A 22,016-nucleotide genomic window follows, 5' to 3' on the forward strand; every position below is an offset into this window, starting at 1 on the left:
GAAAGGACATTTAAGATTTTACCGAAACCCCCATAGACTACAGTAAAGGTAGCCCCGGTGTAACACGAAAGCACACAGCCCATTGAGTATTAAATCATCAGCGCCCCCATCAGCTGATGAATCCGGACTCCTCTCTGTAGACAACCAATTGGAAGAGGCAAGGGACCAGGATGTACTCTGAGTGGGGGCTTCAATGTGCATCACAAAGAATGGCTCAGTAACACCATGACTAACAAGTGGCTGAGTCCTAAAGAACATAGCTTCTAGACTGGGTCTTCAGCAGGTGTTGAGGGAACCAACAAGATGGGAAAACCTACTTGATCTTGTCTTTACCAATCTTCAGAATTCATAGAATCTATTACAGAAGTATCTATCCATGATAGTATTGATAGGAGTGATCTACACACAGCCCTTGTGGAGATGAAGTCCCGTCTTCACGTTGAGGATACACCTCATTGTGCTGTATGGCACTACCGCTGTGCTAAATGAGATAGAACAGATTTAACAATGCAAAACTGGAATCGTGAGGCCATCAGCAGGAGCAGAATTGTACTCAATCACAATCTGTAACCTCATGGCCTGGCATATACCCCACTCTCCCATTACCACCAAGGCCGAGGATCAACCCTGGTTCAATGAAAAGTGCAGGAGGGCATGCCGGAAGCAGGACTATTTCATGCCAAACAGTGGAAGCAGCATCTGATAGAACTAAGAGATCACACCATCGACAGGTCAGATCTAAACTCTGCAGTCCTGCCACATCCGTTTGTGAATGGTGGTGGACAATTGAACAACTATTTGGAGGAGGAGCTTCCACAAATATCCTCATCCTCAATGATGGAGGTGTCCAGCACATCACCGGAGCAGACTGATGTAGAAATTTAACTCACGTGAGGCTTGCAACATGATTAGACGTGTTGAGGGTTCTCACATTTATCTGGTGACCCCACTTCGCCCTCTGCCCAGGTGCAGTCCTGCTCCTCGCTGGCCAGCTCAAAGATAAGGCTGAAGCATTTGCAACAATCTTCAGCTGAGTGGATGATCCATCTCCACCTCCTCTGGAGGTCCTCAGCATCACAGATGTCAGTCATCAGCTAATTCGATTCACTCCAAGGGATATCAAGAAACATCAGAACCACTGGATAATGCAAGGCTATGGGTCCTGACAACATTCCGGGAATAGTATTGAAGACTTGTGCTCCAGAACTAGTTGTACCTGTTCCTGCACAAAACTGGCATCTACTCGGCAATGTGGAAAATTGTCCAGGTATGTCCTGTACACAAGAAACAGGACAAATCCAACCGAACCAATTATTGCCCCATTAGTCTACTCAGCAAAGTGATGACAGCGTTATCAAGTGACACTTGCTCAGCAATAATCTGCTCATTGAGAGGGTAGCACGGTGGTGCAGTAGGTTAGCCCTGTTGCCTCACGGCGCTGAGGTCCCAGGTTCGATCCCGGCTCTGGGTCACTGTTCGTGTGGAGTTTGCACATCTCCCCGTGTTTGCGTGGGTTTCGCCCCCACAACCCAAAGATGTGCAGGCTAGTTGGATTGGCCACACTAAATTGCCCCTTAATTGGAAAAAATGAATTGGTTAGTGTTAGGGTTAAAAAAAAAAAAAAATTGAGGCTCAGTTTGGATTCAGTCAGGGCCACTGAGCTCCAGACCTCATTAGAGCCTGGTGTAAACATGGATAAAAAAGCTGATCTCCAAAGGTGTGGTGAGAGTGACTGCCCTGAACATCAGGCAGCATTTGACCAAATATGGCACCATGGAGCCCTAGTTAAACTGGAGTTAATGGGAATCAGGGGAAAACTCTCTGATGGTTGGATCATACTTAGCACAATGGAATGGCAATAGTTGTTGGAGGTCAATCATCACTGCCAGGACATTGATGCAGGCGCTCCTCAGGCAAGTGTCCTAGGCTTCTTCATGAATGACTTTCCCTTCATCAGAAGATCAGAGTGAGGATGTTTGCTGATGACTGCACAATGTTCGGCACGAGTGGGCACAGCCAGCTGGAATCATGGCCAAGCTGATAACACCAATACACTTTGAGGATTGAGCCCTTGAGCTGGCCAGCGAGGAGCAGGACTGCACCTGGGCAGAGGGCGAAGTGGGGTCACCAGATAAATGTGAGAACCCTCAACACGTCTAATCATGTTGCAAGCCTCACGTGAGTTAAATTTCTACATCAGTCTGCTCTGGTGATACAGTAATACCATCTTGCTTCCTTTGCTGGTCAGTCAGTCAGTCGCACACTGGAGATCACAGACCCGAGCAGATCTGAGTGAGACATCTTGGAGACATCTTGGTGTCACCTGCACCCTCTACCTGTGCAGATACTCACACATCGGTAGGGTTAACTCGTAGGCAGGCTTCTGGGTCACTCACTGGTGAGCACCTCACATTGGCGATCTACAGCAGCTGGAGGCAGGAATGACCCAGGAATTCGGGACTTAGAGGGACTCCAGATCCCAGGACTCTTCTGATCCCCAGGTCAATGACGTCCCAGAGCTACTGGAGCTAAAAAGGCATCTGTAAGGGCTGACAGAATTCTTCCTCGTACTGCAAGGCTGAGTGGAGGAGTCTCATCGCCTTCAGTCAGGAGATGGTATCGCAACTCCGAGACAACAAGGTCAACACTGTGAGGGTGGCGTCCGCAATGGAGACCTTGGCACTCCATGGCGGGGCGTGTCCGCTCCATAGTTCAGCTCATGAACTCTGTGGGTGAGGGCATGAGCTCCATGGTGCAGGGCTTCAACTGCATGGTGCAGGCACTAGTGGGAATCGTGAGTGTCAACTCCAGAGGATGGCGGGGTTTCAGATCTCACACCATCTCTCCATCTCTATCCCATGGAGGAGCTCAGGGGCCACCAGGCACGCAAAGGGAAAAGGAAATTCAGGAGCACAGCCCAGGGTCTTCTGCCCAGCCCACCTGAAAACCCCTCCCTGTGAGCAACGCACCTCCAGCCCCACACACGAGGAGGGAAGCTCTGCAACGCTAGTGCATCTGAAAGTAGGCCCGGATTATCAAGTTCCAGGCCCTCCCAGGGGATGCCTGCCAAGGTCATCTCCGGCCACAGGACGTGGAAGTCAACAGGCCATCTCATCCTGGGGATACACGTTAATGTAGTGGGGGGTTAAGGAAGAGTTAGGGAATTGTCCAAGTCAAATAAAGGTGTAAAGCAGAATGCTACCAAGTATGAGGAAATCCAAATACAAAGAATGAACAAAACAGATGAAGAAGCGGATCTGGTATATTTAATAATATTAAAGGATTAGACAGGATAGATCATAGAATCCCTACAGTGCAGAAGGAGGCCATTCAGCCCATTGAGTCACCACTGACCCTTCGAAAGAGCACACTGTCGAGTTCCAATTTCCCGCCCTATTCCTGCAACCCCAATCTAAGGGGCAATTTAGCACGGCCAATCCACCTAACCTGCACATCTTTGGACTGTGGGAAGAAACCGGAGCACCCAGAGGAAACCCACGCAGACATGGGGAGAAAGTGCAAACTCCACATAGACAGTCACCCGAGGTCGCAATCGAACCCAGGTCCCTGGAACTGTGAGGCAGCAGTGCTAACCACGGTGCCACCATGCCGCCCCTGATAGAAGTTGATTTTCAAGTTGAGTCCAGAAGATACAAGATATATAGGTGATTTGGACCAAAGAGTAAGAGATTTTCCTTCATAGCAGTCGGAGGCAGAATTTGAGGTCTCATTCAAGATTTGATAACAAGATAGATGAAAGGAAAGTGGTTGAAGGCAACCGTGAGTGTAATGTATTTCATTGCAGTTTATGTCTTTAAACTGTACATTAGCAAACATTTTAAATTGTGTTTTTATGATTCCTTTACACAAAATAGGAAATTGAGTATCATGATCCTGAATAATAAATCAAATTTCCGTACTTTCAGATCCTGATATATGCATTAAAGTATCCAAAGGCAGGTAACTTTGCCTTTTGTTTTGTTTGATCTTTAATTGGGCTCTTGCTTAAAATACAATTCAATTGCCTCTCCATTTGTCACCCAATGGTCATTCCTTGAATGAAGTCAAACATGCTAATAAAATGAGACTTTACAATTGATAATCTAGCTCTCTCGAATTTCTGGACTTGGGGAGTTTAGTTCTCAATGCTACAGACACCCTCCTCTTTCATTGGTAAATTGAACTGAAAAAGAATAGCTGATGCTAAAATAAAAGCAAATTACTACGGATGCTGGAAGCTAACAAAAACAGAAAATACTGGAAAAACTCAGCAGGTCTGACAGCATCAGTGGAGAGAGAAAAGAGCTCACGTTTCGCGTCTGGATGACTCTTTGTCAATTGCTGATGCTAATGTACCCAGACTGTTGTATCTGCTGAGTTCAGACATATTGGGCGGGTTTCTCCGACCCCCCCGCCGGGTCAGATAATCCCCGGGGGGCGGCGTGAATCCCGCCGGTTTTCGGGCGGGGCCGGGGTTTACGTCGCGCTGGTCGGGGGCCGTTGGCAGCGGTGCACCCAGCAATTCGCCAGGCCCCGATGGGCCGAGCGGCCGTCGTCTCCTGGCCAGTCCCGCCAACGTGAAATGGACATTGTCCATCGGGGCGGGACCTGGCTTGTAGGCCGGCTAGGTGAGTCCTCGGGTGGGCGGGGGGGGAATCCGGCCCCAGCGGGGGGCCCCCACGGTGGCCTGGCCCGCAATCAGGGCCCACCGATCTGCAGGCGGGCCCGTGCTGTGGGGGATCTCTTTCCTTCTGCGCCGGCCTCTGTAGAGCTCTGCCATAGCCTGCGCGGACAAGAACCCCCTGCGCATGTGCAGGAACACGCAGGCCGGTCTGCGCTTGCGCGGAACCACGGCGGCGGTTCTGCGCATGCGCCAACTTGTGCCGGCCCTTCGGCGCCAACCCCTCCACCGCCGGCCTAGCCCTCGGAAGTGCGGAGTGGTTCACGCCGCTCTTGGCGCCAGCATCGGGCCACCCGGCCAGTTGCGGGAGAATCCTACCCATACAGTCCTGGTAAATCCAATCCTCTAACTTCAGTGCTACATTTACAGTTATAGGCCGGGATTCTCCCTTCCGGGGACCTGTGGTGGGTTTCTCCAACCCCCCGCCGGGCCGGAGAATCGCCGGGGGGAGCGGCGTGAACCCCGCCCCCGCCGGCTGCCGAATACTCTGCGCCGGGGATTTGGCGGGGCGGGAATCGCGTCGCGCTGGTCGGCGGCCACTTGCCGCGGCACCAACAGCGATTCTCCAGCCCGCGATGGGCCGAGTGGCCGCCCGTTTTAGTCCTGTCCCGCTGGTAAGTACCTGTCGTAACATACGCCGGCGTATGTTACGACAGGTACTTACCGGCGGGACCTGTCTCCGCAGGCGGCGTTCGGAGTCCTCGGGGGGGGGCGTGGGGGGTGCCCCCATGGTGGCCTGGCCCACGTTCAGTGCCCACCGATCCGCGGGCGGGCCTGTGCCGTGGGGGCACTTATTCCTCTCTGCCATCCGCTGTAATGGTCCGCGATGGCCGGCGCGGAGATGAACCCCCCTGCACATGCACTGGGATGACGCCAACACACGCTGGTGCACCCGCACATGCACCAACTCGCACCGGCCGGCGGAGCCCGATGCGGTGCAAACCACTCTGGCATTGCCCCCCCCTGCCGGTTGCCGAAGAATCCCGCCCTAAGTCCCCACGACGGCGGGAAAACTGGCGCCAACGACTCCGGCGTCAATGGGACCCCAAGGTGAGGAATTCTCACCTGTCTCGAGGGTGAGGTGGACACCGGAGTCATTGGCACCGCTCCAGCCGGCGCCGAAGGGATTGCGCGAGTTCGCGCATGCGCGAAACAGTCGTCGTGATTCCGCGCATGCGCAGACCGGCCGTCCTATTTTGGCGAATGCGCAGGGGGTTCTCTTCTCCGCACCGGCCATGGCGGAGCCCGACAGGCCGGTGCAGAAGGAAGAAATGCCCCCACGGAACAGGCCCGCCTGCAGATCCGTGGGCCCCGATCGTGGGGCCAGGCCACCGTGGGGGGCACCCCGGGGACGGATGCCCCCACCCCTCCCCTCCACCGAGGTCCGCCCATGCCGACCTCCCTGCCAGGTCCCGTCGTGTGGGACCATGCGTATCCCACGCCAGCGGGACTGGCCAAAAACAGACGGCCGCTTGGCTCACCCGGGCCCGGAGAGTCGCCGAGGGGACCGCTGCCAATGGCCCCCGACCTGCGTGGCGGAGACCCGCCTCCGCCTGAGACATGGCGCTAGAGACAACAACAGCCGGTGTCGTGGCAGCGGAGTGGGATTCGCACCGCCCCCCCGGGGATTCTCCGACCCGGCGGGGGGGTCAGAGAATCCCGCCAATTGTTTCAGATGATAGTAATGACCATCGCTTTCTGCTGTGCCAAGTGAAGGCTCAATTTGCATCTTGTGTAGGGTTAGCCTATGGTAACAGAATCTTTACAGTGCAGAAGGAGGCCATTTGGCACATTGAGCCTGCACTGGTTCGCTGTAAGAGCACTCTTGAATTTTAAAGTGTAATGGTATGCTTCAGCACTATTGTAATGTTTGCCTCTATTTTAAGTTTCTCATCCTTGTTTTAAAATCCCACACCTTTACCTCTCTCTCTAAAATCCTCCAGCCCCTCAAGCTTCTTAATTCTCGGCTCTTGAGCACCCTCGATTTTAACCATTCCACCACTGGTGGCCATTCCTGGGACCTAAGCTCTGGAACTCCCTCCTTATCTCACTATTCCCCTTTAACAAGTACCTAATTCCTGCCTCTTTGAGCAAGATTTGGGACAGCTGTCCCCATATCGCCTTATGTGACTTGATTTCAAATTTTACTTAATAACACTCCTGTCAAGCACCTTAGGACATTAGATTATGTTAATGGTGCTATATGAATGCAAGGTTTTAAAAATAAATTTAGAGTACCCAATTCATTTTCTCCAATTAAGGGGCAATTTAGCGTGGCAAATCCACCTACTCTGCACATCTTTGGGTTGTGGGGGCGAAACCCACGCAAACACAGGGAGAATGTGCAAACTCCACATGGACAGTGTCCCAGAGCCGGAATTGAATCTGGAACCTCGGGGCCGTGAGACAGTAGTGCTAACCACTGCACCACCATGCTGCCCTCAATGCAAGATTTTGTTATTGCACAGGTCCAATTCTTTTCCCTGGACTTGCGCACATAATCCAGGCTACCACTTTAGAGCAGTACTAAAGGAATGCTGAACTATCAGAGGTGCCACCTTTCGGATAAGTCATTGAAGCGAGGCTTGTTTGTTCACTATTTCTTTTTTTAAATTTGCTTTTATTCAAAATTTTTCAATAATTTTTACAAACCACTACAAAAAGAAAAACAACGAAAAGAAAACATAGCAATAAAACAGGAAACAACTTAACCATTCAACAACTTAACAAAACAAGGTGGGGTATCTGCCCCTTATAAATGAAAACCATCCACCGCCCAAACCAACCCCCCCCCCCCTCTGGTTTGCTGCTGCTGCTGACCTCCACCTAACGTTCCGTGAGAAAGTCAAGGAACGGTTGCCACCGCCTGGAGAACCCCTGCAAGGACCCTCGCAAGGCAAACTTTATCCTCTCCAACCTGAGAAATCCCGCCATGTCACTGACCCAAGCCTCTATGTTTGGGAGTTTTGCGTCCCTCCACATTAACAAGAGCCTTCTCCGGGCTACCAAGGGGGCAAAGGCCAGAACTCCGGCCTCTTTCGACTCCTGCACTCCCGGATCGTCTGACACCCCAAATATCGCTAGCCCCCAACTCGGTTTTACCCGAGTATCCAAGACCTTGGACATAGCCTTTGCGAAGCCTTCCCAAAATCCTGTAAGTGCCGGGCATGCCCAGAACATTTGGGCGTGGTTTGCTGGACTCCCTGAGCACCTCACACACTTGTCCTCTACCCCAAAGAACTTACTCATTCTCGCCTCTGTCATATGCGCCCGGTGCACCACTTTGAACTGAATCAGGCTCAGCCTGGCGCAAGATGAGGAGGAATTGACCCCGCACAGGACGTCAGCCCACAGGCCCTCATCCAGCTCCTCACCCAGTTCCTCCTCCCACTTGCCCTTCAGCTCCTCCACCGAGGCCTCCTCCGCCTCCTGCAGCTCCTGATATATTTCCGATATCTTGCCATCCCCTACCCGCACGCCCGAGACCACACTGTCCTGTATCCTCCGGGCGGGTAGTAGCGGGAATTCCCCTACCTTCTTTTTCACGAACGCCTGAACCTGCATGTACCTAAAGGTATTCCCGGGTGTGGTGTTGGGTGCTCTGGTGCACAGATGAGCCAACACAGTTGTATGTGGTACAACTCTATTTTATTTTAACTCTTATAATACAGTTCGTTCTGGATACTCTGCACGTGCTGTCTCCCTGAGTGTGTTTGGTAACAGATCTGTCCTGGTCCTCCTCTGCAGCTAATACTGACCACCGGGGGTCGTGTCTGTGCTTTTATATCTTTCTGTCATTGGTTGTGGTGTTGTGTGTTCTGATTTGTCTGTTGGTGTGTCTATCATGATGTGTGTGTTTGAATATCATGACATCCCCCCTTTTTACAATGATATGTGCCTACGTGGTTATAAATATAATTGTGTCGTGAGTGCACCTAAGAGTGTGTGCGTGTGTTGTGTACAGCGTGTGTATATGACGTAACTATTTACATGGGGCGATGTCGGGTGCGTCACACTAACAAGGTTGTACCATAACAAAACTTGGATGCGAGAGAAAAAAAAAACTTGAACATTGGTCTGGTCAGACGATATCTGGAACAATAAACAACAACAGGTTATAATACAGAAGTGTTTGACTTTTTGAACGATTGAACAGCGTTATAAGTCCAGTCTAATGGGTGACCGCCTCAAGAATGGGCTGGTCCTCAAGCCGGTTCAGCTGTGGAGATTTGGGGTCACACTGGTTCACCTTGGACTGTTGGAGGTGATGCTGTTGCCGAAGTCTCTACTTTACCATTTGTTGTACTTCGTGCAGTGCTTGGTTTTTTCATTCGTGCAAATATAACATTCAACATCTTTGTTAGTGGTACCTTGGCTGTGGTTTGGTTCTGGTGGCGATGGAAGGGGCATGATCCGTGGCATCTCCACGAAGTCATCCTTGGGAACCAGTGGAGGATCCGGCGTGTGCGTACGGTTCAGTTGCGAGCATGGAAGGCGGCGCAAAGCTCGCTGATTGCGCCTACGCACCAATCCATCCGCCCTGCATGCCAGGAACAAGGTGGAGTCTTTTTCTTTTTATGTTTGTGGTGGACGGCATCTTGTAGCCGATGGGTTGTTGCCATCGAAGTAGCACCATCACTAATATCATGCAAGGCGATGACTGTGCCAGATGTGGAAGTTGGCCGAGACTGTGCACGCTGGTTCCGGCCACCTGCTGTGCCGGAAGGGCGACTCCGCAGAGAAACGTCGAAGCATGTCGCCTTGGAGAGAGAATTGTTGCTCGCATCAACGTCTGGCGATGGCGCGAATTGGTGTGTCCATCTTGGACCACCGGTGCTGGTTGCCACTGCCGACCCAGTGGGACTGCCACGCGATCCATTCCCTGTCGCCGTGGCATCCGCCGTCACCCTGAGCGTGCCATCACCGAGGCCGCGACACCGCCCGTCCGGAGCAAGGTCTGGCGTGCGCAAATCAGAGTCGGCGCTTGGCTGCTCCCCATCTGGAGTCCGGTCTGCCTTCCGTCGATGCCCCCCGTCCGGAGTCCCAACAGGTTCACTGGAGGCAGCCGAGATTCCCTGAAGCTGCACTTCTGGAGTCGGAACATGCAGGAATGCACCAACCAGTGGAGAGGGTCGAGCCATCGAGGGTGGAAGCGGTGCGCCGCCACCGCAGTCGTCAGTGGTCCCACCGTGATCGTCGAGTGCCTCGGTACGCACTAGGCGAGGTCTGTCACCTTGCACCTTTTGCATGGGAAGTGGGATGCTGTCGTCACTCGTCTCACATCCCGTGGATAGATCCTCATTAGCAGCTTGCTGTTCACTAGGGTTGGGTAAATTGTCAGAGTTTTCATCTGGTGGTGCACACCATGTCGGTGGACTGTCATTGTCTTGCCGTTGTCCTTCATTTGGGCTTTTCTTCTTTGGAATTTTAAATCTTCCCCCAGACATTGCAGAACCTTGTTTATTACCCCCAAATTCTCCCATATGTATGGTCTCGAATATAGGATCCAATGTTTCTATCGACATTGTACTATTTTCCAAAGAACATTCCGTTTCACTTTTCTTCTCAGGTACCTCATATGTATCTTTGTCTAATGTACATGCCTTCATGATCTCTGGGTCTGATTTTGCTGGGACTGGCATGGTCACAGTCTTTTACTGTTCTCAATTGCCCACATTATACTCCCCATACATAACTGCTTAATCACTGGGGTTAGTGTGGTACAATGAATAATCGGGTCGACCTTATTTGCATCTTCACCATTAGTGGAAAGCACACTTGGTTCACTTGAAACTGCTGTGGGTTTTAAATTCGTTATCTGGCTACTCGATGTCGGTGTCCTCAGGATTCTTGCTCCAATGTTCTGCTCAATAATCAGTGGAGTGTGTATAGGTTCAATGCAATTAATGTTCCCCTCAAGGTTTGAAGAGTCATTACTGACTAACTGCTGGTCTCCGAAGTTGAGATTTTGCGGCGTTGTGTTGAAGGGAGACATTTGTCCCTGCTGTAGATATGATTCAGGTTGTGTTATTTCCATTACCTGAGGATCAATGTCTTGTCCATTTTTTCGATCCGTACTAAAACACTGGCAATTCTCAGTCTGCTCCTTGCAAGTTAAACATTCAATTAATTTCGTTAGCAAATCCTCAGCATCCTTCTGTGGCCGTGCAGCATTATTAATCTCTGTTCGGCTATAATGATCCTGAAGGTCAGCGCATAAACCTTTTTTCTTCGGGCTTGGACGAGGCGATTCCTTTGGCTTGTCTTCAGTTGGGCTTGAACAGTCTTCAGCGCTGTGCCCTTCATTGTAGCATGAGAGACCGTCATGGTCATGCTGCTGTGTAGTGGAGCATGGTAGGCTGTTATAGCCTTCTTGCTGTTCACGTGAGCATGGCAGACTTGCATCGTCTGCCGCTGGTTGGTCAGGAGAGGTTGCTAGACCCTCATGGTCTTGTTCCTGCAAGGACTGCACATTGGAGTCTTGCATTGCTTCTATCGTGGAGGCTGTCCACGAGCTCTCTGTGGAGGCTTGTGACACTGGAGTCACTTCTTGTTCGTGCAAGGACTGCGCTCTGGAGTCTTGCGTTGCTTCTATCGTGGAGGCTGTCCACGAGCTCTCTGTGGAGGCTTGTGACACTGGAGTCACTTCTTGTTCGTGCAAGGACTGCGCTCTGGAGTCTTGCGTTGCTTCTATCGTGGAGGCTGTCCACGAGCTCTCTGTGGAGGCTTGTGACACTGGAGTCACTTCTTGTCCGTGCAAGGACTGCGCTCTGGAGTCTTGCATTTCTGCAATTGTGGAGTCTGTCCACGAGCTTGCTGTGGAAGCTTGTGACACTGGAGTCACTTCTGGTTCATGCGAGGACTGCACTCTGGAGTCTTGCATGTCTTCTTTCATAGAGTCGGGAACGTTGAGCGGGACGTGGACCACGCTCTGTGTGGCAGCAGGGCGCTCTCCGTGTGCTTGCACCGCTCCCTGTCTGTTAATGTCAGGCTGCAGCATCATCCGGTACTGATAAGTTGGAACGTCATATCTGCTGGATTGAAGATCCTCAAATCCGAAAAATGAATCCGCATCTGCGTCGGATTCAATGTGGGGGCCGCCAATGTGCAACACGAAAGGTTCGTCCGAGTCATAGTCATATAGGACCACGGAGCTATCATTGGGCTCGCGAGGTCCGGAAACACTGTAAAGATCGGCATCGAAGTATTCGAGGTCGGAATCATCGGCTTGTGCGTAGGTAACTGCTTGTCGGAGGGTTCTTCGGAGGTCAAATTCATCTCCTGGGTCAATTTGCGGCAATGTGCTGTCATTCCAGGTGAGGGAAGGTTGTTTTACAGCTTTAACAGATTTTTGTTTTTTTGATTTGGGACGTTTCCCTTTTAAATTGGATTTGGGACATTTCCCCTTTAAATTGGTGCAGTCTGGGGCCTCTGACATCCTGACGCTCGGTATGTAGCACGTAGGAAGCGACTGCGCATGCTCAGATCGCTGTTCCTTTACCGATGGCAGTTTTCTTGACTGCGCATGCGCAGCATCGCGCGCATGCGCAAACGAAACTTCCGGTTCTGCGCACTGCTCGCGCAACTGTGCTAGCGTGATACCTTTAGCAAGATGGCCGCCGACCTCGACCCAGCCCTCTCTCAGGCCCGGGATTTCGGCCTCTGGGAATTCGGGCTCCGGGATCCCAGCCACGAGGTGAGTACTGCAGCTTTTCTTACCTTTACTTGCCGATTGGATTGCGGTTTCTTCACAGTACTTGGAGAATTTGTCCAGGACTGCCTGGTAATCGTACCTTTGCTGCCTCCTGAAGAACCTGAACCTTGTGAATATTTCTCTTGCCCTTGCACCGGCGATGGTGAGGAGAAATTCAATTTTTTCGCTATCATCCAGGTCTTGGAGTTCAGCTGCCACCAGGAACAATTCGAACCATTGCCGGAATCGCCGCCAGTTTTCGCGGAGATCGCCGTAGCACTGGAGCGGCTGCGGAACCGGGAGCTCGTACATCATGCCTGGGCACTGCTGGTTGTCTCTGTACACTGAGGTATGCCGGCAGGTATCGATCCACTCCTGTACCATGTGGTGTTGGGTGCTCTGGTGCACAGATGAGCCAACACAGTTGTATGTGGTACAACTCTATTTTATTTTAACTCTTATAATACAGTTCGTTCTGGATACTCTGCACGTGCTGTCTCCCTGAGTGTGTTTGGTAACAGATCTGTCCTGGTCCTCCTCTGCAGCTAATACTGACCACCGGGGGTCGTGTCTGTGCTTTTATATCTTTCTGTCATTGGTTGTGGTGTTGTGTGTTCTGATTTGTCTATTGGTGTGTCTATCATGATGTGTGTGTTTGAATATCATGACACCGGGGGTAGCCCAAATTTCTCCTCCAGCGCCCTCAGACTAGCAAAAGTCCCATCAATGAACAAGTCCCCATTCCTTTTGATACCCACCCTGTGCCAACATAGAAACCCCCTGTCTATTCTACCCGGAACAAACCTGTGATTGTTCCATATCGGGGTCCAGACTGAAGCCCTTGCCTCCCCCCAGTGCCGTCTCCACTGCCCCCAGATCCTCAATGTCGCCGCCACCACTGGGCTCGTGGTATACCGCGTCGGCAGAAGCGGCAACGGTGCCGTTATCAGTGCCCCCAAGCTAGTATCTTTACAAGACGCCGCCTCCAACCGCCTCCACGCCGCCCCCTCTCCCTCCATTACCCATTTCCAAATCATGGATATATTCACTGCCCAGTAATAGCTGCAAAGGTTCGGCCCCCACCCCCCCCGACTGCGCTCCAAGAACAGTCTCTTAACATGCGGGGTCCTGTTTGCCCACACAAATCCCGTAATACTCCTATTTACCTGCTTGAAAAAGGACTTGGGGATGAGAATGGGCAGGCACTGGAAGACGAACAAGAACCTGGGGAGGACCGTCATCTTTACGGACTGCACCCTGCCCGCCAGGAAAAGCGGCAGCACGTCCCACCTCTTAAAATCCTCCTCCATCTGATCCACCAGCTGCGCTAAATTGAGCTTGTGCAGGACCCCCCAGCTCTTAGCCACCTGAATGCCCAAGTAGTGAAAGCTCCTCTCCACCATCTTAAGCGGTAGCTCTCCCAGTCTCCTTTTCCTGGCCCCTCGCACGTGTCACAAAAAGCTCGCTTTTTCCAATGTTCAGCTTATACCCCGAAAAGTCTCCAAAATCCCGAAGAACCTGCATGACCTTCCCCATCCCCTCCACCGGATCCGCAATGTACAGGAGCAGGTCATCCGCATACAGTGAAACACGATGCTCCCCCCACCCCCCCGAACCAACCCCCTCCAGTTTCTGGACTCCCTGAACGCCATGGTCAGCGGCTCGATCGCCAGGGCAAACAACAGGGGGGGGACAGCGGGCACCCCTGCCTCATCCCTCGATGTAATCTAAAGTACCCCGACCGCAGCCGGTTTGTCGACACACTCGCTACCGGGGCCTGATACAACAATTTAACCCACCCTATAAATTCCTCTCCAAACCCAAATCTGCCTAACACTTCCCACAGGTACTCCCACTCCACCTGATCGAAGGCTTTCTCTGCGTCCATTGCCGCTACCACTTCTGCATCCCCCCCTTCCGAGAGCATCATGATCACATTCAGGAGCCTCCGCACATTCGTATTCAACTGCCTGCCCTTCACAAACCCCGTCTGATCCTCATTGATCACTCCCGGGACACAGTCCTCAATCCTAGTGGCCAAAATCTTGGCCAACTGCTTGGCATCCACATTAAGGAGTGAAATCGGCCTATAGGAGCCACATTGCAACAGGTCCTTATCTCGCTTGAGGATAAGCGAGATCAGAGCCTGTGACATTGTCAGGGCTTAGCCTCATTGAAAGTCCTCAACAACAGCGGACCCAGCAGCTCCGAGAATTTCCTATAAAACTCTACAGGATAGCCATCCGGTCTCGGGGCCTTGCCTGCCTGCATATCCCCTAACCCCTTAACCAGGTCCTCCATCTCAATCGGGGCTCCCAATCCCTCGACCTGTTGAAACCTCAGTTGGCCCAGGAACTGCCTCATCCCCTCCCCCCCTCTCTGGGGGCGAAGGGGTTTTCCTTCTTGTCCCATGTGCACAAGGCGTACTCGCGGATTGATTTTTTCGTGGTAAGCAGGGCGCTAATCCCGAGATTGAACTCGTAATTGAACTCGTACAATTTGCCATAAACGTCCTTGAAGACCTCGTTAATCCTAGCCGAGCTCAGCACCGTGTTACCCCCCATCTCTAATCCCATGGACGCCTCTCTCTTCCGCAGCTGATGCGCCAGCATCCTACTTGCCTTCTCCCCATACTCGTACACTGCTCCCTGTACCTTCCTCAACTGGGCCTCAGCCTTCCCCGTGGTAAGCAAGTCAAACTCCACCTGCAGGCTCCGGCGCTCCTTCAACAACCCCTCGTCAGGGATTCCACATACCTTCTGTCCACCCTAAGTATCTCCCCCACCAATCTCTCCCTCTCCATCCTATCCCTCTTCTCTCTGTGGGCCCTGACTGAAATTAGCTCCCCTCTGACAACTGCCTTCAGCACCTCCCAGACCACACTCACCGAAACCGCCCCATTATCATTGGCCTCCACATAGCTTTGGATACACCTCCGAACCCGCCCACAGACCTCCTCGTCCGCCAGTAGTCCCACGTCCATTCTCCACAGAGGGCGTTGGCCTCTCTCCTCCCCCAGCCCCAACTCCACCCAGTGTGGGGCATGGTCCAAGATCGCAATGGCCGAATACGCCACCCCTTCCACCCTCGGGATTAGCGCCCTGCTTACCACGAAAAAATCAATCTGCGAGTACACCTTGTGCACATGGGACAAGAAGGAAAACTCCTTCGCCCTTGGCCTGGCAAATCTCCACTGATCCACTCCCCCCATCTGGTCCATGAACCCCCTCAGGACCTTGGCCGCTGCCGGCCTCTTACCCGATCTCGACCTAGACCGATCCAGTGCCGGGTCCAGGACCGTGTTAAAGTCCGTGTCCCCTCTCTCTCTCTCTCTCTCTCTCTCTCTCTCTCTTGCCCCCCCCCCCCCCATGACCAAACTGCATGACTCCAGATCCGGGATCCTACTCAACATCCGCTTCATGAACCCTGCATCGTCCCAGTTCGCAACATACACATTCACTAGCACCACCCGGGCCCCCTGCAACCTGCCACTCACCATAACATATCGACCCCCTTTATCTGCCACAATGCCCGCCGCCTCAAATGCCACCCGCTTGCTCACCAGAATTGCGCCCCCCCCCCTGTTCTTCGCATCCAGCCCGGAGTGGAAAACCTGCCACACCCATCCTTTCCTCAGCCTGGTTTAATCTGCGATCTTCAGGTACGTTTCTTGTAGCATGGCTACGTCTGCCTTTAGCCCCTTTAAGTGCGAAAACACACTGGCCCGCTTGACCAGCCCATTCAGGCCTTTCATGCAACCCCCCCCCCCCCCCCCGCACCCTGCCGACTAGCCATCTCCTTTTTTAGGCTAGCCACGTGCCCGCGCCTCACGCACCCTCCAGCCCCCCCAGGCGGAGGCTCCCCGCCCCGACTCTCCCCTTTAACATCGGTTCCCCCTCAGTTAGCACAGCAGCATCCAAGCGCCCCCCCCCCCCCCCCAGTCAAGCATCCGCTTAACCTCCCCCCCCCCCATTGCACTCCCGTAAGTCAGCTGACTCATGCTGACCCTGGCTGCTCCCGCCTCCACCTCCAATCCCCCTGTGGGTTCCCCTTACAAATCTCCAACACCCCCCCCCCCACCTAAGTGGGGTAGAGCGAGGTCCCTCCCCCCCCCCCCCCCCCCCGACACCCCATGTGAACAGAGAAAGAAAAACAGAACAAAGTACGTACACCCAAACCCCCAGCTTCTGGTGCCACTCCAACCATTTTGCGGGTAAACCGCGCTCCCTGTCTGAGCCGACCCCACCTCCTGTGACGTAGCTCTTCCCAACTGCGACCTCGCCCAAAGCCTCGAGGGCCCAGGGCAAAGGGGCCACAAGAAAATACGGGGAAACCCCAACATAACACCGCTCCCTTCCCCCCACAACATACTGCAGTCCATTAACTCGAGTCCAGCTTCTCATTCTTGATGAAAGTCCACGCCTCGTCCGGCGTGTCGAAATATGGTGCCTGTCCTGATATGTAACCCACAGCCTCGTCGGTTGTAACAGCCCGAACTTCACCCCCTTTCCGTGGAGGACCGCCTTGGCCCGGTTGAATCCCGCACGCTTCCTGACCAGCTCTGCACTCCAGTCCTGATAAATACGGATCTCGGTGTTCTCCCACCTGCTGCTCCGCTCCTTCTTCGCCCATCGCAGGACACACTCCTTGTTGGTGAAGCGATGGAACCTTACCACCATAGCTCTCGGCGGCTCGTTCGCCCTCGGCCTACTTGCCAGGACTCTGTGCACCCCCTCCAGCTCCAGGGGCCGTGGGAAAGCCCCCGGGCCCATCAGCAGACCCAGCATCGTGGTCACATACGCCCCAGCATCCGACCCCTCCCTGGGCCTTCAGGGAGACCCAGAATCTGCAGGTTCTGCCTCCTTGACCTATTCTCCAGGTCCTCCAGCTTCTCCTGCCATTTTTTGTGCAGCGCCTCGTGCGCCTCCACTCTAACCGCCAGGCCTAGAATCTCGTCCTCATTATCAGAGGCCTTCTGCTGCACCTCCTTGATCGCCGTCCGCTGCATTTCTGGGTCTCCACCGACCTTTCAATCAACGCCTTCAAAGGAGCCAGCATCTCTGCCTTTAAATCCGCAGAGCAGTTTCTTAAAAACTCCTGCTGCTCCCGTGACCACTGGGTCCATGCTGCCTGATCCCCGCCAGCCGCCATCTTGCTTTTTCTCGCTGGTTCTCCTCTCTTCTCCAAAGCCGCTTTTTTAACCGCCCCACTCCTGGTCCACTCCATACAGCGCTGGGGACCCTCACTGTTTCCTTCCCACACCGGAAATCGTCGTCAAAGTGCCGCTGGAGCTCCTTAAAAGGGCCCAAAAGTCCGTTATCGGTGGGAGCTGCCGACTGTGCGACCTATCTAGGCATAGCCGCAACCGGAAGTCCTTTGTTCACTATTTCAAGCAGAACAGGGGAGTGCCTGGCGAATAACTATCCCTCAACCAACATCACTAAAACAGTATATCATGTCATTGGCTGGAATTCTCTGGTCGTTGGGATTCTCTTTTCCCACCGGCAGCACACTCCCGCCCGCGGGTTTCCCGACGGTGTGGGGTGATTTCAATGGGAAACCCAATGACAAGTGGCGGGAGTAGAGAATCCCACGCCAGCAAACGGTGCGTCGCCGACACACATGTAGCTGGGGGTGAGACCTTGCTGTGCACAAGGTGGCTGCTGTACTGTCCAAACCAAAACATGGCTTTGTTAGATGTAAAGTATTTGGGGATATCCTGAAGTTGTAAAAAATGCTAAATGAAAGGGTGTGGTACAGTGACACAGTGGTTAGCACTGTTGCCTCACAGTACCGGGGACCCGGGTTAGATTCCGGCCTCGGGTGACTCTCTGTGTGGAGTTTGCACGTTCTCCCTGTGTCTGCGTGGGTTTTCGCGGGTGCTCTTGATTCCTCCCACTGCCCAAAGATGTGCAGGTTAGGTGGATCGGCTGTGCTAAATTTCCCCTTAGTGTCCAGGGATGTACACGTTAGATGGGGTTATGGGCTTTCAGGATAGGGTGGGGGAACGGGCCTGGGTAGAGTTCTCTTGCAGAGGGTTGATGCAGACGTGATGGGCCGAATGGCACTGTAGGCATTCTATGATTCTGTGTTAAATGTTTGTTCCAGGAAGCTTTAAAAAGCTATATTTTTCATTTTGGACTTGTTGCTCTGACTGCTGGTGCTTGAGTGGACATAATCTTATACAATTGTAAGGAAGGGGCGGCATGTGGCATGGTGGTTAGCACTGGGACTGTGCGCTGAGGACCCGGGTTCGAATCCCAGCCCTAGGTCACTGTCTGTGTGGAGTTTGCACATTCTCAAAGAACAAAGAAAGGTACAGCACAGGAACAGGCCCTTCGGCCCTCCAAGCCCGTGCCGACCATGCTGCCCGTCTAAACTAAAATCTTCTACACTTCCTGGGTCCGTATCCCTCTATTCCCATCCTATTCATGTATTTGTCACGATGCCCCTTAAATGCCACTATCTCCCCATGTCTGCGTGGGTTTCACCCCCACAACCCAATGATTTGCGAGTTAGGTGGATTGGCCATGCTAAATTGCCCCTTAATTGGAAAAAAAATAATTGGGTACTCTGAATTAAAAAAGAAAATTGCCCCTAATTGGAAATAAAAAAAACAATTATCAGGAAAAGGTTCCTAAAATGTCCAATGAAGTGAAAGATTCTCTTCCTGTTTGTTGCCCAATTTACTGTTAAAAGGTGCAGATTAACTCTTTTGAAAGGATGCACCAAAACTTCCAGGTAGTTTAGCTACTTCAACAGTACAAAACTACCTGGACCAACAGGGATGTAAATGTGCAGAGGCAGGAAATTCTCGAGGCTGCTGTCAGATACATTTTATTATAAGCAACAATAGCAGTCTTAACTGAAATTTTAGGCCACCCACTCTTTATGTTGTACAAATGTAAGTGTTATAACTGAATGTTTGAAGTTCTGAACCTTTAATTTAAAAGCTGATTGAGGATAACAAGTGTTACATAACTGTTTTGCTTCAAACCAATGCTGTAAATTATAGTACAAATATAAGGGTGTGAACTGATACTGAGAAATCGGAATGAGCTTTTTGATTGTACACTTTGTTTTAAAGCTTTACCATCCGATTAATACTATAGATGTTTAGAGTTATTGCAATTAACAAAGCTTCAGAACACTACACTTAGACACAGTATTGAGGGTAGAAGAATCTCCACACCAATTTTGAATTGTATGAGTTTCCAGTCAGCCAAGAGTTTCTACCAGCCCTACCTGTGACCCAACATTCCAATAATCCTTCGCCAATTAACAGTAAAGTGGTTCTGCACATCGACTTGTTCAACTTTGAAGGTGGAAATGTGCTCTTATTGCTTTCAACACTTGCAACTCAATATAAACAGATTAAGCATTGCTGCAGCAGCATTTTAAAATGCTGTTGGACATAACGATAACGTATATCACTGACCGATGCAAACTGCGAAAACTTTTATGTAATCAGGGCACAGAAATTGCTCCTGTGTGATGACGTGTGTTGGAGACTCCAGCAGCACAGTCTAAACAAAATTGTCTTTTATTGCAGGCCATTTCCTTGGGAACAACACTGTGATTGATGTCTTAAGGCAAGCAGGCTATGAAGTTGAACACACCCCTGCAGGACAGCCATTTGAACTGTGAGTGTATTGTAGATGCTGTTTTCAGGCCACTTTCAGTGTTTAACCAGTACAAACCATTCGTTGGTAAAGAAAATGATCAGAAACATAATAAGATCATAAGAGGAGTAAGCTATTCAGCCCATCAAGTCTGCTCTGCCATTCAATAAAATAAGAATATTATTGATCTAATTTTAGCCATAGCTCTTATTTCCCTGCCTGTCCTCCATAACCCTTCACTCACTTGCGATCAAAAATCTGACTAACTCACCTTTGATTATATTCAATGCTGCAGCCTACGCTGTTCTCTGTGGAAAAGAATTCTAAAGACTAACAGCCCTCTGAGAAAATAAATTTCTCCTCATCTCTGTCTTAAATGGGAATCTTGGGCAGGATTCTCTGATCCTGGGGCTAAGTGTTGACGCCGTCGTAAACGCCGGAGCGTTTTACGCTTGCGTCAACAGGCCCCGAGGAGAGGCGATCCTGCGCCGCACAGGGGGCCAGCACGGCCATGGAGCGATTCACGCAGTTCCAGCTGGCGATACCGGCATCAGAACGGGCGGCGTGGGTCTGCGCATGCGCACTACGGCCGGCGTGAGTTCGCGCATGCGCGCTACGGCCAGCGCGAATTCGCACATGCGCATGGGTTTCCTTCTCCGCGCTGGCCCCGACGCAACATGGCGGAGAGCTACAGGGGCCCGGCGCGGAGGAACATAGTCCCCCAGTAGAATAAACCCGCCCACCGATCAATAGGCCCCAATCGCAGGCCAGGCCACCATGCCCCCCCCCCGGGTCGGATCCCCCCTCACCCCCCACCAGGCCGCCCCCCCGCAACATGAACGCCGAGGTCTCGCTGGGTAGGACCACACGTGAACGGTGCTGGTGGGACTCAGCCCATCGCGCGCGGAGAATGGCCTGTGGGGGCCACATAGAGCGGCCCCCGACCGGTGCCGCACCGGCGCCAATTGCGCCGATTCTCCGGTCACTGGAGAATCGGTGGACCGCCGTTGGGGTGGCATCACGTGAATCGAGGCCAGGGTCGGAGAATCCCGCCCCATTTATTTTTAAACTCTTCCAGCTGGTTCTAGATTCCCCCACAAGAGAAAACATCCTTCAGGATTCACCTTGTGCAAGCCCCCTCGGACTCTTATACGTTTCAATAAGATCACCTTTCATTGCTCAAAACTCCCAATGAGTACAGGCCCAACCTATTCAACCTTTCCTCACAAGGCAACCTCTTGATCCCAGGAATAATCCGGGTAAACCTTCTGATTGCTGTAAATATATCTGTCCTTAAGTAAGGAGACCACAACTATACCTAGAACTCCCGATGTGGTCTCACAAATGCACTATATAGGTTTTTGAAAAATAAATTTAGAGTACCCAATTCTTTTTTTCCAATTGAGGGCAATTTAGCGTGGCCAATTCACCTACCCTACAAATTGTTTTGGCTTGTGGGGGTGAAACCTACATGGACAGTGACCCGGGGCAGGGATCGACCCCAAGTCCCGGCGCCATGATGCAGCGGTGCAATCCACTGCGCCACCGTGCTGCCCAATGCCCAATACAGCTGTATCAAGACTTCCCTACTTGTGTTCTCCATCCCCCTTATAAGAAAGTCAACATTCTGTTTACTTACCTAATTATTTACTGTACCTGCTGGTTACCCTTTTGTGACTCATGTACAAGGGTACCTAGATTTTTAAAATTCATTTACAGCATGTGGGCATCATTGGCTCTGCCCGCATTTATTGCCCTTGAGAAGGCGGTGGTGTAAAAAAGCAGAAGGTGGTGGTGAGCTGCCTTCTTGAATCGCTGCAGTCCATGTGGTGTAGGTACACCCACAGTGCTGCTGGGGAGGGAGTTTCAGGATTTTGGCCCAGCGACAGAGAAGGATCAACGATATATTTCCCAGTCAGATTGGTAAGTGCCTTGGAAGAGAACTTACAGGTTTTTAAAAATCTCATTCCTCATCATCATTATATTCTGCTTCCTGTTCCCCTCAATGATCTGCAGCAAA

The 22,016-nt window shown here is 52.0% G+C and overlaps 1 protein-coding gene across 3 annotated transcripts in view; it reads left to right on the forward strand.

The window, feature by feature from the left end:
* The window catches only part of LOC140426328 (metalloprotease TIKI2-like), a 575,072-nt gene that overhangs the window by 462,227 nt on the left and 90,829 nt on the right, over positions 1-22,016 (forward strand). For all 3 annotated transcript variants that reach the window (XM_072510936.1, XM_072510935.1, XM_072510937.1), the window contains exon 5: positions 19,927-20,017. In XM_072510936.1, coding sequence (XP_072367037.1) covers positions 19,927-20,017 — 91 coding nt within the window. The remainder of the gene's footprint in view (positions 1-19,926; positions 20,018-22,016) is intronic.

Source organism: Scyliorhinus torazame, chromosome 7 (assembly GCF_047496885.1).
Source record: "Scyliorhinus torazame isolate Kashiwa2021f chromosome 7, sScyTor2.1, whole genome shotgun sequence".
Lineage (NCBI taxonomy): Eukaryota > Metazoa > Chordata > Chondrichthyes > Carcharhiniformes > Scyliorhinidae > Scyliorhinus > Scyliorhinus torazame.